Source organism: Saccopteryx leptura, chromosome 2, assembly GCF_036850995.1.
Source record: "Saccopteryx leptura isolate mSacLep1 chromosome 2, mSacLep1_pri_phased_curated, whole genome shotgun sequence".
Lineage (NCBI taxonomy): Eukaryota > Metazoa > Chordata > Mammalia > Chiroptera > Emballonuridae > Saccopteryx > Saccopteryx leptura.
In genome coordinates this window covers 259,088,492-259,104,893 of record NC_089504.1, presented here as the reverse complement: position 1 = coordinate 259,104,893, position 16,402 = coordinate 259,088,492, and the positions used below count along the sequence as shown (strand labels likewise).

Below are 16,402 nucleotides of genomic sequence, written 5' to 3'. Positions count from 1 at the left end.
GAACTCCAAGAGTACTCTTCCTCTGGAGTCAAGAGAGGACACATTAATTTCTCCAGCACCAAGCTGTGACATATGTGACATGTTTACCATAAAGTTCACAGAGATTCAGTGTCTAAGATTTTTCTTGGGGGCTGATCACATAAGTACCCTCTGTCTACCATGTACCAAAATCCCAGGCTCCCAGGAGCAGAGCAGTAGTTCAGCAAAAACCACACAGTTTACACCAACCATCCAGGCACAGGGAGCCACTCTTCTCAGTTCTGGGAATGGTGGGAACCCTCCACAAATCCAGGCTTTCAGATGCCAGTCAAAAGCAACCTTATGAGCAAACCTTTAGGAAAGGCAATTTTCGGCCTGATATGCCAATTTTTCTGCACAACCCTATTTTGCTATTTAAATTTCCAATAAAGAAAATTTAACATAAAATATCATCAGTGTATAAAATAAAGCTCAATTACATTTAGAAGAGTTGAATCAAGCTATATAAAACTTTGATCAGTTATCAAAATAACAATTTTCTATAGAGGAATATAGAAACAATTTATCTTAATATATAACCCTTAAAGAAAACAGGTGAATAACAATTAGAAAAATAACATGAAAATAAAAAGGATAAGTAAACTTATTAAGCCACAATGAAAGTACAAAAAATAAAATTAATATTTAAAACACAAATAAAAAATTTCACATAATAAAAACAGACTTGCCCTGGCCGGTTGGCTCAGCGGTAGAGCGTCGGCCTAGCGTGCGGAGGACCCGGGTTCGATTCCCGGCCAGGGCACACAGGAGAAGCGCCCATTTGCTTCTCCACCCCTCCGCCGCGCTTTCCTCTCTGTCTCTCTCTTCCCCTCCCGCAGCCAAGGCTCCATTGGAGCAAAGATGGCCCAGGCACTGGGGATGGCTCTGTGGCCTCTGCCTCAGGCGCTAGAGTGGCTCTGGTCGCAACATGGCGACGCCCAGGATGGGCAGAGCATCGACCCCTGGTGGGCAGAGCGTTGCCCCATGGTGGGCGTGCCAGATGGATCCCGGTCGGGCGCATGCGGGAGTCTGTCTGACTGTCTCTCCCTGTTTCCAGCTTCAGAAAAATGAAAAAAAAAAAAAACAAAAACAGACTTAACTTTTATTAGGTAATCACCTAAAGTCCTACCAAATAAAAATACATTTCCTATAGTTCTTTCACCTTCTTTCCTTCAAATGAAGCAAAGATATTTAAAAATAACAATTAAAAAACTATGCTGCCTGGCTTTTAAGATACCTAGAGGCAGAAAAAGCCAATAGAGATCAAGGAAACTACCAGCTTTTAGGATACACCCTTAAAGGCTCCAACGCCCCAAAGGGGTCTCATAGGATGCCATCTGGGTCCTGCTTCAATAGTGGAAAGGAAGGTCATTGAGCTAAAGCCTGCCAGGCTTACATGCCTCTGCTGTGAGGAAACAGCGACACTGGAAGGTAGGCTTCCCTCTCGCTCCTCTAAGGGAGGGTTCAGTCTCTTTCACCCCTGCTCCAGCCACCTATGACCTAACCTTGCCCAGAAAGCTGGGGTTTGCCACTGAAGGCTGAAGGTGCCCAGGGCCGTCGGCCCCATCTACGGCACTGTGGACGAACCTAGGGTATTTCTTCCAAGAAGCAGGTAAACTGATCTCATTCGCACAAGGGCCACTTAACTATGTTTTGCCTGAATAGTCAGGTTTTTTATTCTTCCCTCAAAGATCTCTGTTGTGGGTGTTGATAGTCCTATTTTCTGCTGCTTTGCTTAATATATAGTGTTTCCTTTATCCCTCCTACCTCAATGCCCCACTCATATTTCAGGCTGGGACCTACTCCTAATTTAGAGCTCTCTTTCCCCCTTTGGCCAACTTCTATTATGAATCTACCTTTGCCACCCAGCTTAGTGTATCCCAAGGTTCTCTTTACCATGCCACAGTCGCAGAGCTCCAGGGAAAAGCAACCTGGTCTCATCTCTCCAGGCAGAGGAGAACAGAAGCTCCATATCCACGCATGCTGCAAATGGCTTTTCCAGTCTACCTGAATCATTACCAGCTAGAAGCAGCGGTCATTGGGACTTGGACATGAGCTGCAAAGTATAGAATGGTGACAACTCCAGTGCCATGCGGACTTTTCCTGGATGTGGACTTTTCCTGGACTCCTGCTCCCTGTGACAGCTCCTAACAGACTGAACTGTGTTTGGGTTGCATTTTTCAGGGATTTGGCATGGTAATGGGGCCAACTTGGACTTGGTGAACAAGTTAAGGACACTACTCTTTTATGGATTCTTGCTGTATTGGCCAAGAGTTTGCTTAAAGGCTTTTAATCACTGTAAAAAAAAATAGAAGACTGGATAAAGAAGATGGGGCACATATACATCATGGTATACTATTCAGCTAGAAGAAATGATGACATCGGATCACTTACAGCAGAATGGTGGAATCTTGATAACATTATGCGGAGTGAAATAAGTGAATCAGAAAAAAAACAAGAACTGCAGGATTCCATACATTGGTGGGACATAAAAACGAGACTAAGAGACATGGACAGGAGTGTGGTGGTTACGGGGGGTGGGGGGAGGGAAGGAGGAAGAGGGGGAGGGGGGGTACAAAGAAAACTGGATAGAGGGTGACGGAGGACGATCTCTCTTTGGGTGATGGGTATGCAACAGAAGTGAATGGCAAGATAACCTGGACATGTTTTCTTTGAATATATGTACCCTGATTTTTTGATGTCACCCCATTAAAATAAAAATTTATTAAAAAAAAAAACTATGCTGCCATTATACTTAAGAACAAAATATTAATAACAAGCAATGTTTACTAGTGATATGAAAAAAATTACACTTGGCCCTCCATATCTATGAGCTCCTCATTTGCAATTTCAACCCACTATGGATCAAAAGTATTCAAGAAAAAAAATGTTTCTCATATGTATTATGTAGTTTGGCCTACGATGGCTGCATCTGTATTAAACATGTAGACATTTTTTCTTGCCATTATCCCATAAACAACACAGAATAACAACTATTTACATATCATTTACATTATGTTAGGTGTTACAAGTAATCTAGAGATGAGAGTATTTTCCCCAATATGTAAAGGTTGCCAGTTCGATATCCAGTCAGGGCACATACAGAAATATTAATGTTTCTATTTGTCTATCTCACTCCCTTCCTCTCTTCCTACAATCAATAAATAAAAAATAAATTTAAGAGTTGACATTTAAAAAGCAGTATTATTAAATGTAATAGGAGAGTAACTAGAAAGACAATTCTAAAACTACCCTCTAAGGCTAAGTAAGGGAGAACCCCAAGAAACAGCAAACTCGAAGGGAGGGTCCTCTCCTTAAAGCTGGTATGCAAATTGTACTGGAAAGGGTACAGATGGAACCCGGAGGGAGAGAAAGGTTACTGTACTAGCCAGGCAAAGCTGGGCCACAAGCAAGCAGGAAACAGCCCTCCGGGTGCAGACAGTCAGAGTGGGCAGGCAGGCCAACAATGGAAGTCAGGAATTCTACAGCCAGCTCCTGGGCAAAGTGGTGTGAGCCCAGAGCCCCCAGTGTCTGTGTTGGAGGGCCACAAGAAGGTCTCGCTGAGGCAGGACCAAGACTGTGAGCTCAAACAGGGAGCAGGTGCACTGGGTGCCCAGCTGGAGCGCAGCACCAGTGGAAGTCCCTGAGCTGTGCAGCAAGAGACAGTCGCACCAGAACCAGACAGCCCTCCTGCGGTGTTTCTCCAGCACCCTCTGCTGGCAGAATTTAATACTGTGCTTGCTTGCAGAGAAGAAGTGGATAAAGCTTCACTAATAGAGTAAGAGCAGTGGTAGTCAACCTGGTCCCTACCACCCACTAGTGGGTGTTCCAGCTTTCATGGTGGGTAGCGGAGCAACCAAAGTATAAATAAAAAGGTAGATTTAACTACAGTAAGTTGTTTTATAAAGATTTATTCTGCCAAACTTAGCAAAAATCCCACATAAAGTACTTGGTAAGTAATTATTATTATATGCTTTAACTTACTGTAACTCCGCTTTATAAATCTTTTTTTTATTTTATTTTATTTATTTATTTTTTTTTACAGAGACAGAGAGTGAGTCAGAGAGAGGGATAGACAGGGACAGACAGACAGGAACGGAGAGAGATGAGAAGCATCAATCATCAGTTTTTCATTGTGCGTTGCAACACCTTAGTTGTTCATTGATTGCTTTCTCACATGTGCCTTGACCGCGGGCCTTCAGCAGACCGAGCAACCCCTTGCTGGAGCCAGCGACCTTGGGTTCAAGCTGTTGAGCTTTGCTCAAACCAGATGAGCCCGCACTCAAGCTGGCAACCTCGGGGTCTCGAACCTGGGTCCTTCCGCATCCCAGTCCGATGCTCTATCCACTGCGCCACCTCCTGGTCAGGCCGCTTTATAAATCTTATAAAGTAACTTCCCTACTTTATAAATCACTATGACTGTGGAACTGGTGGGTGGTTAAAAAATTTTATTACTAACAGAGATACAAAAGTAGGTGGTAGGTATAAAAAGGTTGACTACCCCTGAGTAAGAGGGTAGATTTGGAACCAAGAGCCAGTAAACTAACAACTAACATAGGATAAAATACCCCATCTTTTCTGAAGACTTTATTTATTGATTTTTACAGAGAGGAGAAAGAGAAGTAGGAAAGGAGTGGGAAGCATCAACTCATAGCAATGCTTCCCATATGTGCCTTGACCAGACAAGCCAAGGGTTTTGAACCAGCAACCTCAGCAGTCTATGTTGAATGCTTTATTCACTGCACCACCACAGGTCAGGTACCCCATTTTTTCTAAATCCATCACAGCCAGGCTACAGATTACCATTTCTTAAATCAATAAATAAGAATTTATTTTCTTAATGTAAATTAAGAATGTAAATTGGTTCACCATTAAGAAAAAATACAGAGATTCCTCAAAAAATTAAAAATAGATCTATCACATGATCCAGCAATTCCACTTCCGGGTATGTACTCAAAGAAAATGAAAACAGAACATCAAAGAGACAAGAGATATATGCACCCCCCCATGTTTATTGCAGCATTATTCACATAGCCAAGATATAAAAACAACCAAAGCACCCATCAATGAATAAATAGAGGAAATGTGACACACACACACACACAAGAATATTATTCAGCCATGATAAAGAAGGAAATCCTGCCATTTGCAACAACATAATGGACCTTGAAGATACTATTCCAAGTGACAGTGGGGAAATAGAAGTTGTTTAACGGCACAAACTTGTAACTAGTAGTAAATAAGTACTAGAGGTATAAAGCACAGTACAGTGAATGCAGACAATAGTACTATAATAATCCAATTTGCTAAAAGACTAGATTTTAAATATTCCAACCACAAAAAAGAAATTATAATTATGTGACATGATAGAGATGTTAGCTACCATTACAATAGCTATCAAATCACAAAACATGGCCCTGGCCGGTTGGCTCAGCGGTAGAGCGTCGGCCTAGCGTGCGGAGGACCCGGGTTCGATTCCCGGCCAGGGCACACAGGAGAAGCGCCCATTTGCTTCTCCACCCCTCCGCCGCACTTTCCTCTCTGTCTCTCTCTTCCCCTCCCGCAGCCAAGGCTCCATTGGAGCAAAGATGGCCTGGGCGCTGGGGATGGCTCTGTGGCCTCTGCCCCAGGCGCTAGAGTGGCTCTGGTCGCAATATGGCGACGCCCAGGATGGGCAGAGCATCGCCCCCTGGTGGGCAGAGCGTCGCCCCTGGTGGGCGTGCCGGGTGGATCCCGGTCGGGCGCATGCGGGAGTCTGTCTGACTGTCTCTCCCTGTTTCCAGCTTCAGAAAAATGAAAAAAAAAAAAAAAAAAAAAAAAAGCTTATTTAAATATGAGCTCCAAGACATCTAGAATAGATCAACTTGTAAAAATGTAGTATGTCTTAGCATAAGATGCTGAAAAGTTAGTAGTACTACATACATATAATGCCTCCTCCCTCTACTAGGAACCAGCAGAAGCCAGCAATCAAAGATAATTCTGCTGGAAATCAACCAAAGATCACCAATTCATTTATTTTCTAATGGGTTTCATTAATTTTAAACAGTATAAAATCAAGATTTAATTGGATATAGTCTTTAAGAGTATACACTCAAGAATCAGATGGCATTGGTTTAAACCCTGACTCTACCAGTTGCTGGCCCAGTGACCAAAGTTACTTAACTTTATTAAGCATCTGTTTCATCCTTTACAAAAATAGGGTAATTATTATAATAACTTCCTCCCATGTTGTTATGACAATTAAATTGTACAACAGCCATCACACAGTGAGCACTAAATTAATGATGGTTATTAACATTTTCTCTCTTCTGTCCAATTCCTAAACAAAGTTTAATATGCAAAATCTAACACAGTGATTTAGAACAGAATATCAGAAACTTTCAATATACGAAAGCAATTTTTGCATATCCTCTAAACAAGGTAGAATTCTATCAGGTGCAATGTTCTATTACTGCATGTTATTGCATTTAGTCAATGTTCTAACAATAAAATTTTATAAACTTTTTATTCATTTATTCAACAAGTACTTTAAAAGAAACAGTAGAGAATAAGAATCTATATTCTGGTATCAGATGTACTCAGTATTTAATTGCATGATCGTGGGCAAGTTCTTTAACCTCTCTGTGCCTCAGTTTCCTCACATGTACAATGAAGAAAACAGTACCTATACCTCCCAGGTAGCATCTACAACAGTACTCAGCATGGAAAAGGGTTAAGTGAGGATTAAATAGCTAACTACAAAGCTCTGTTCCAAGCCCTATGCTGGATGTTAAAAATTGTGGGATACATGACACAGCGTTTGCCTTCCAAGTGGTCAAGGCAGATCATCGCAGTGTAACTTGTCAAATATCGACAGATGAGGAACACGTGAACCCTTGATTGCACAAACGGCTTAACAGCAAAATTTAATGTTTAAAAAAACTCCAAAATACTGAAAATTTGCATTTGTAGGGGGTGATGGCTGCACTGGGGTTCAATATATTATTCTTATCTTTGTGTGTTAGAAACTATGTAATAAAAAATTGTTTTCTGTGTGTGGTTTTTTTTTTTACAGGGACAGAGTCAGAGAGAGGGATAGACAGGGACAGACAGACAGGAGAGATGAGAAGCATCAATCATTAGTTTTTCGTTGCGCATTGCAACACCTTAGTTGTTCATTGATTGCTTTCTCATATGTGCCTTGACTGCGGGCCTTCAGCAGACCGAGTAACCCCTTGCTCGAGCCAGCGACCTTGGGTCCAAGCTGGTGAGCTTTTGCTCAAACCAGATGAGCCCACGCACAAGCTGGCGACCTCGGGGTCTTAAACCTGGGATCTCAGCATCCCAGTCCGACGCTCTATCTACTGCGCCACTGCCTGCCTGGTCAGGCAAAAAGAGTTGTTTTTAAAAATGATAAATCATTTTCTTTTAAAGGACAAGACAAAAATTATGTAATTTGAAATTTTTCCTTTCACAACCATGTCTTTATGCTACAAATTAACTGGCAACAGCAGTGTTTACAATTCAGTTAAGAATTCTCTTGACAAGAGTGCCACCTACTGGAGTACCTTAAATTCCACCAGTTAATGTTTTGTGATTTAAATATATTAAGTACTACATATAACCCAATAAAAGGCAAGGGTTTCTTTTGCCAAAAAAATTTAAAAATCCAAGTACTCACAAAATATCCCTCATCTCAGGAAATTCTGACTGTTAGGCTGAACAAAATATTGCTTTAAGGAAGACCATGAGCCTGAAGCAATCTCAGTCAATCTTAGAGCAGATGTTTACAAAAGTCATCCAACAGATATGTGAAAAAGGTTGCCATGATGCCATCAGCCAGAACCTCAACTGGCCATGACCTTCATCCCAGTCTAGAAAATGGGGCTATGGGGGAGACAGAGTGGTCATGGTATACAACAGCCTTGATAAAGAGGCTTTTCTTCCTCAGTGATCAGCATCAATTTCTCTCACTCCTAAGTCTAGTGAATAGATATTTGTTTTTATTTCCAATATTTTGGGGTTTTTTATTTATTTATTTATTTATTTTTTGTATTTTTCTGAAGCTGGAAACGGGAGAGACAGTCAGACAGACTCCCGCATGCGCCCGACCGGGATCCACCCGGCATGCCCACCAGGGGGCGACGCTCTGCCCACCAGGGGGCGATGCTCTGCCCCTCTGGGGCGTCGCTCTGTTGCGACCAGAGCCACTCTAGCGCCTGGGGCAGAGGCCAAGGAGCCGTCCCCAGCGCCTGGGCCATCTTTGCTCCAATGGAGCCTCGCTGCGGGAGGGGAAGAGAGAGACAGAGAGGAAGGAGAGGGGGAGGGGTGGAGAAGTAGATGGGTGCTTCTCCTGTGTGCCCTGGCCGGTAATCGAACCCGGGACTTCTGCTCGCCAGGCTGACGCTCTACCACTGAACCAACCGGCCAGGGCCTATTTCCAATATTTTGCCACTATAAACAATGCTATAATAAATATCCTTGAAAATGTCCTTGAATGGTATACTTTCATCTCCAATGGGATATATTCCCTAGAATGGGACCAATGTGTCACATTATAGGTACTTTTTAATCTCCACAGATGGTGCCAGACTGTTTTTCAAAAAGGCTGTACACACGTTTGACCCTTTTTCTCTATATCCCCATCAGCTCCACATGTTATTTTTGCCAATTGGATACCTTATTGTTACTTTAATTACATTTCCCTGTCTATTCATGAACTGGGACATCCTTACGTATATATTTATTGGCCATGTGAAGAGCTTTCCTATTCGTACTGTTGCTTGTTTTTTCCTTTTTTTCCTGCCAATTGTTATGAAACATATATAGACCATAGATATTTTTTCCAGAACTATCATTTGTTATTGACTTTGTTTATAGTATCTATTTTCCTACAAGAGTTTTTCATTGTTTTATATGGCCAAATACACTGCTCACAAAAATTAGGGGATCAGGGAATGTGCAGATACTCCAGTACTTTCAGCCTTTTATAGAGTGCATTTTCACCAATGAAATAAAAGTTTGTTTTGCATCTCATTTGCATAATCAAACAACTATTATTGACTTGTTTGCTTTTCTGATGTTCTTGTTTAATAAAAAAAAAAATCAAATGCTTCTTTTTTTTATTGCTTCATATTCATTTTGAAATATCCCCTAATTTTTGTGAGCGGTATACTGTATTTTTCACTCCATAAGACGTACTTGGGGAAAATGTCCGTGCATCTTATGGAGTGAAAAATACGGTATCTTATTAAATATTTTAACACACAATTTGGTTCAGAATATTGTTTTTCTTATTTTCCTCCTTAAAACCTTAGGTGTGTCTTATGGTCAGGTCTTATGGAGTGAAAAATACGGTATATATATAAATCTATAAATGTACCTACACATGCATGTATATGAGTATGTAAGTATATATGTGTGTATTACATGTATATATTTTATAAATACATATCCATCTTTTAAAGTTTTTGAAATCCCAGTAACTATATGGACTATTTAATAACTAAAAATGATTGGGAAGTTGAGGTATCTGACTTATATGCAAATAAGAAACAGCAGAAAAAAGGGATTTGACCAAACAGGGCTGAAGAAGTTATTATTGAAAAAATAATGCCATTTCACATTTATTGCCCCCACAAATGAAACTTTCAATGCGCCAGTTACATCCAAGTTATTTGAGCATGGAAAACATTATGATTCCCATCCTCATTTTCATTTATAAATGAAGAAACTTAAGTATGGTGAAAAGCCACAGTGAGTAAGCCAATAGTGGGTTTCTTGAAAATAACGTTAGTATACATTTTTGGTAGCATTGAGGAGTAAGCTGCTTACCTTTCAATAGCTAATTCTTTGTTAGAAAGCTGCTGCACTGTAATCACAACCTTCTTCTCTATTCCTTGTTTAAATTTGAAATAAAATTTATCTCTGTCCTTTGGCACAGGGCTGAAATATGCAAACAGAACATTAATTATCAATACAACAAAATAAAATAATCTACTCCAAGGTTAGAATGAGACATCAAAGTATTTAAGTAACAACACCCTTACTATTAAAATGTACTAAACTCTTATCCTGCCACACAGTAACAAACTACAAATTTTATAGTCAACAAAACCTAACCAAGGTTAAAAAACAAGAGATTTTAAATGACATCATTTCAAATTTTAGATTTTAAACTTAAACTTAGGAATAGGGTTTAATTAGTTATTGTTAAAGACAGTCACATTTCTGGTTTTAGCTTGTAATGTGGACATGAGTTCTTTTAACATAGTAAAACCCAAGGCAATAAAAAATGAAAAGAAGAACTTATTTTTAAAACATCTAGTACTTAAGATGATTAATGTCTGTGACATATCTAGGAAAGTATAAATAAGAAATAGACAAATCATTTAGATTTAAAAAGTCTAGCCTAGGCCAGACTGACTATTCTTAAGAATTATCATTAAAACAATAAATGTGTAAAATACAGTTTGTTTTATCTGAAAAAAAAATAACTTGAGCAATTTAACCTATAACCCAATTTCTGTATCTGCAAAAATGAGTAAAATACCTACCTAACAATTATTGTTAGAATTGAATTAAAAGCATAGTTATGGCACATAGGTGATCATTAGAATATAACTGTGTCTTATTAGCTGCCAATTTTTGAACTGGAGAAAACATTCTAAATATACAACAAAATGAATGGGTTAAGTAAATGATGCTAAAACCACACAATACACTATTGGTAGCCATTAAAAATAATTTTGATTAAGAACATTTTAATGAAAAAATTTATATCAAAAAGTTAAAGGAAAAATCTGTAGATATATGACTGTATAAAAATATCCCCTAAAATAAAGGGAATAAATAAAATATTAAAAGTGATTGTCTTAACAAACAAGGCTATAGCTATTTTTTATTCTATTAAGCGTTCTATAATAAATAACAGTATTTTTAAATATTAAGAAAATTATTTCCATAAAATATCTGAAAAGCATGAGAAAAATGAAACACTTTCATTCACAAATATTTCTTTAGGATTTTAAAACTTTCCATGAACATTGTATAGTTTCTGGCATCTTTATCTTAGCCAATATCATATTTCAGGCACAATACCAATTTTTATTCTTTCCAAATAACCTCACCTAAAGTTTCCCTTTCCATCATCTTCTTTTACTTCCAAGGAGACACTGAAGGTAAACACATCACTGTCGGGGGTAGGAACAATTGAGTCTTTAACATCAGACACTTGTCTGGAAGAACGTTTGAATGCTGTACAGAAACTATACAAAATTCTGCTTACCTAGAAGAATAAAAATGGGAGTACCATTAGACAAAGGTGTTAACTGAATTTTGATACCCTTCTCTCCTAATCCTTGAATCTGTTAACTTTCCATGATCACACTTCTCTTTAGCAGATATAGTCTAAGCATATATATAGTTTATAATATGTTATTTATGATATATGTTATACAGTTTACAATATATAGTCCAAACATGTATATAGTTACTTCTTTCAATCTGGCATTTAAACAGTCGTAAAGATGTTTAAGTTCACAAAAGAGCTTTATTAATTTATAGATGTTTCTAGACCTCAGAATATACTATATTGCAATGAATAAATTCAAAGATAATTACTAGAATGCTGCTGGTATCTAAACCTTCACACCAGTCCTCAATTTCTCTTTTCACTTCCTTCAGCCTCAGAGGACTAAACCCTTGAGGCACAGAATGAAGCAAATACTGGTTTTAGCAATAAGCAAACAAAGAGCTTCCTGTGTTGTTAAGCAAAGCTGCTGTGATATAAATGCACTGCCAGATTCTCAGAATGAATACTGAAATGATCAGTCACCCTGGTGACTACTTTATAGGATATGCAAATCTTATTCTCTTCCTCCTAAGTGAAGTACTCTAAACCCATACTCTTTCAGAAGTTATCTTCCCCTCAGTTCCAAAAGCAGCATCATACGATCTCACCCTTGGGTAAGTCTGAAGCACAAAAGACCTTCCAATCCTTTAGGCCACTCATGGGTTGAACAAAGAGAACAAGATGAAATAAGAAGGATTTAACAAAGTCCATATTTCTAAAACCACACAATGGGAGGAACAAGTAAAGAAGCTTCTCTGAATGGTAAGAAATCCTTCACTTACAGATAGAGTGGATTCAAATTATTCACTGAATTAGTATTAGTCCAGGAGTGTAATATTTTGTAATTTGCTTGAAACAGGAGCACTTTCATCAACAGTAGAATTTCTTAACGTATGGAGTCTTAGTTCATTTTTCTATTTTTGTTATAGTCATATATTCTACCTTGTTTCATGCATTCAGTCTATCACATTCAAAATAAGTGATTCTCAAACCTCCAATAGCCATACTTACACATTAATCAATGATTATCCTAAGTTGCCTTGCCAGTGCCAAATTAATAGCTTCTTAACTGCCTTATACACTTTTAACTGTAAGAAAGTTGCCTGCCGCCCTGGCCGGTTGGCTCAGTGGTAGAGCGTCGGCCTGGCGAGCAGAAGTCCCGGGTTCGATTTCCGGCCAGGGCACACAGGAGAAGCGCCCATCTGCTTCTCCACCCCTCCCCCTCTCCTTCCTCTCTGTCTCTCTCTTCCCCTCCCCCAGCCGAGGCTCCATTGGAGCAAAGATGGCCCGGGCGCTGGGGATGGCTCCTTGGCCTATGCCCCAGGAGCTGGAGTGGCTCTGGTCGCAAAGCGATGCCCCAGAGGGGCAGAGCATCGCCCCCTGGTGGGCAGAGCGTCGCCCCCTGGTGGGCGTGCCGGGTGGATCCCGGTCGGGCGCATGCGAGAGTCTGTCTGACTGTCTCTCCCCGTTTCCAGCTTCAGAAAAATACAAAAAAAAAAAAAAAGTTGCCTGCCAGTCTGAAGTTCAACTTCAGCAATACCATATTTGTATCACATTGTACATTAAGTTTTTAAAATATTTTACTGTTATCCAATTTTAATTTTATATTAATGAGTAAAAACAATAAAAACAGCAAAGGATTGACATTAATAAAAACTGTAGGCCTCAAATCATATACAATTAAAATAATGATAATTTACTCATTCATGCAACATATATATTTTGAACATGAGAGCTGGGAGTATGGAGCTTACATTCCAGCACATGTAGGCAGAGTGTGCTTGAGGTAGGTGAGGACTCATTAGGTTAAGTCAAAAGCAGGAATGTTGAGTCTTAACTGGATACTTATTTGACTTAGCCCGATAATTTAAGTGTTATAGAGAAAAACAGAACCAAAAAACATGGTAGGAATAAGTCATTGAAGATTATGCCTACCAAGTAGAGTGTAAATCGGGGTGTTAAACTATTTTTAGTTCTTTGAGTACTCCCCACCTCCCAACTCCAAATAAAATGTGAAGTCTATTGGTTCCTTTTGACATATTCAACTTCAGCATAATTTTAAGCAAGTATTAGATGTGAAAACAGGGGAATGCCTGTACAGAATTTTTGATACATTTGTGAAGTCGAACCCCAACCAAATTTCTTTTTTCTCCTCTCCCACATCTTCCATTTCACTTTCTTTGTGTCAAAGCTATCAGCAAGCCTACCTCATTATACCACACCAAAAAAAGTCAAAGAACTTGGCAAATTCTAAGGTACATGGCAAGGCTCAGGAATGGTGAGAATGAGGGGGGACGGGAAGAAATCAGACTTCACCTTTCTCTCTTTTTGAAGGAAGGACACAACAGCACATTAACATCATTAACAGCAATCAAACTGCCTTGAGTCCTGATCATGCCTTACAAGTTGCTATTTCCAACAAAAGGTTCTAATCATTTGTGAATTCCAGACTGGGTGAGTAAGCTAAATGGCACCCACAGATTGGTATGGCAAAGTAGCTTCGGAAACAACGACCAGTATCCATAGTTATTAGAACAAACTGGGTAACCAATATAATGAAAAGAAAGTTAAAAACACATACCATGGCAAACATTTCTATATGTGCCACATGATTACACACACATACACACACACACACACACACACACAAATAACATACTAGAATAGCCCTTTCCTTTGCAGAAGGAAAAGATTTATTGACCAATAATACAGTACAGTTTTCCCCCAGAAGGCAGTACACCTAAGAGAAAGCAGTAATTAAACACAAAACTATGCTGAGAGTGTTGTTTCTGAAGAGGTGGAGAGGAAGGCGTATGTAGGTAGGTGGAAAGGAGAAACCACAATCTTAACTCTGGTGGGACTTTTAGTCACTATATTTTTTTATTTCAGTATTTTTCAAATTCTTAAATATGCATTACATGTTAACATCAAAAACAGTGTTATTAAACAAAAAGGCATTTACTTAAAATAAATAACATAGCCCACTTTTCCAAAATAAACCTTTTTCACTAATATTGGTGAAAACAAGAACACCATATGCCAAGAAAATATTCAGCTAAGAAATAAATGTAGGAAAATCATTCTATAAAAGACACCCAGAGAGATATGAGTTAAAATTTTAAAAACATCTTGCCTGAAAGGGGCTAAAATAAGAGGCATAGCATACCAAAAAAAAAAACTTATTAAAAAATCTATTTAGCCCTGGCCGGTTGGCTCAGCGGTAGAACGTCGGCCTGGCGTGCGGGGGAGCCGGGTTCGATTCCCGGCCAGGGCACATAGGAGAAGCGCCCATTTGCTTCTCCACCCCCCTCCCCTCCTTCCTCTCTGTCTCTCTCTTCCCCTCCCACAGCCAAGGCTCCATTGGAGCAAAGATGGCCCGGGCGCTGGGGATGGCTCCTTGGCCTCAGCCCCAGGCGCTAGAGTGGCTCTGGTTGCGGCAAAGCAACGCCCAGGAGGGGCAGAGCATCGCCCCCTGGTGGGCAGAGCGTCGCCCCTGGTGGGCGTGCCAGGTGGATCCCGGTCGGGCGCATGCGGGAGTCTGTCTGACTGTCTCTCCCCGTTTCCAGCTTCAGAAAAATACAAAAAAAAAAAAAAAAATCTATTTAAGGAAAACACTAACAGAATAACTTCTGAATTAATTTCCAAAGTAAAGTATTTTGCTAAAATAACATCTCATTAAATATGTTTTAAAATGATACTTTCCCATGCAAGGAAAAAGGTTCTTTCTATACAGTGGCATATCAGCAACTCTTTAAGAAAAACCAGTGCATTATGAATCATCGTCCCAATGATATCATGAAATATCTCTGAATGCCGAATACCAGAGGATAACAACTGTGCTTCTAAACTGTAATACTGGCCTGACCTGTGGTGGCGCAGTGGATAAAGCGTCAACCTGGAAATGCTGAGGTCGCCGGTTCAAAGCCCTGGGCTTGCCTGGTCAAGGCACATATGGGAGTTGATGCTTCCAGCTCCTCCCCCCTTCTCTCTCTCTCTTTCTCTCTCTCTCTCTGTCTCTCCCTCTCCTCTCTAAAATGAATAAATAAATAAATAAAAAAATTAAAAAAAAAATCTAAACTGTAATACTGAAAATCGCTAGTAATGAATGAGAGGAATGTCAAAACATACAAACAACACAAACATAAAAATTTGTTTTGAAGAAAATGATCACACTGACTAGTACAAATAAATTCTCAAAGAGTCAACTAAGCCTCTTAAAGAATCTATAAAAACAGTTTTGTATGATATGTCCATAAAAATGCAACAAGAATAGGCGCCTCCTTGGCTTTTTTCTCTGTGCTTTTGGATACTTTGCTTTTTCAGCAGAAGCCTCGCCCACCTCTCTCGTACAGAGCTCAATGGCACCAGGATTCTTCTGGCTGGACTCCCAATTCTCTCACCATAGAGAACTGAGATTCAGTCCAGCACAGTACTGCAGAAGAGCAGCCAGGGTGCAAGCCAAATATGTCCTAACCCTAGAATGGGTGAGAACCGTTCATCTTCGTGCACATGTCCAATGAAGCCATCTCCTCCCCAGCTCCCCCTCTGCTGCCGCTGGTGCCTGCTGCTTATGGGACTCTGTGCTGAAATAAGAGCATGACAGTGACAGATGGTAGTGGTAGTCAGGGGCTTATCCTACTTGCGAAGACATCTTCTTGCCTTTAATAAACTTCTTCATGTCTCATCCATGGACTCTGAAACCAACAGGAAACAAACTAATGAGCAAAATTTCTATGCAATACATTTTTAAGCAATAAGAGTGTCTGTCACCTATTCCTGAGCTCTCTTTGCCAACTGTTTGTGCCCACCAAGAGACCCAAATATTAAAGACAAAAGTTGTCCCTTCACCACAGAACAAGAAACGTCTGAGAACCAAATAACCAGAGAACTGGTAAATGCAAGAGAGACTTCAGCCCTGGCCAGGTAGCTCAGTTGGTTGAAGCACTGTCCCAATACACCAAGGTTGTGGGTTCAATCCCCAATCAGGGAAAAACAAGAATCAACCAATGAATGCATAACAAGTAGAGTAACAAATCGATGTCTCTCTCTCCT

General features: G+C 39.8%; 1 protein-coding gene across 5 annotated transcripts in view; it reads right to left on the bottom strand.

Annotated features, from left to right (window-relative positions):
- Positions 1 to 16,402, bottom strand: part of RABGAP1L (RAB GTPase activating protein 1 like) — a 551,348-nt gene that overhangs the window by 467,721 nt on the left and 67,225 nt on the right. For all 5 annotated transcript variants that reach the window (XR_010749414.1, XM_066371551.1, XM_066371553.1 and 2 more), the window contains 2 exons: positions 11,127 to 11,284; positions 9,832 to 9,942 (listed from right to left, as the gene is read on the bottom strand). Coding sequence is in view for 4 of the 5 variants with exons in the window: in XM_066371551.1 (XP_066227648.1) it covers positions 9,832 to 9,942; positions 11,127 to 11,284 (269 nt within the window). In the remaining variant the exon portion in view is untranslated. The remainder of the gene's footprint in view (positions 1 to 9,831; positions 9,943 to 11,126; positions 11,285 to 16,402) is intronic.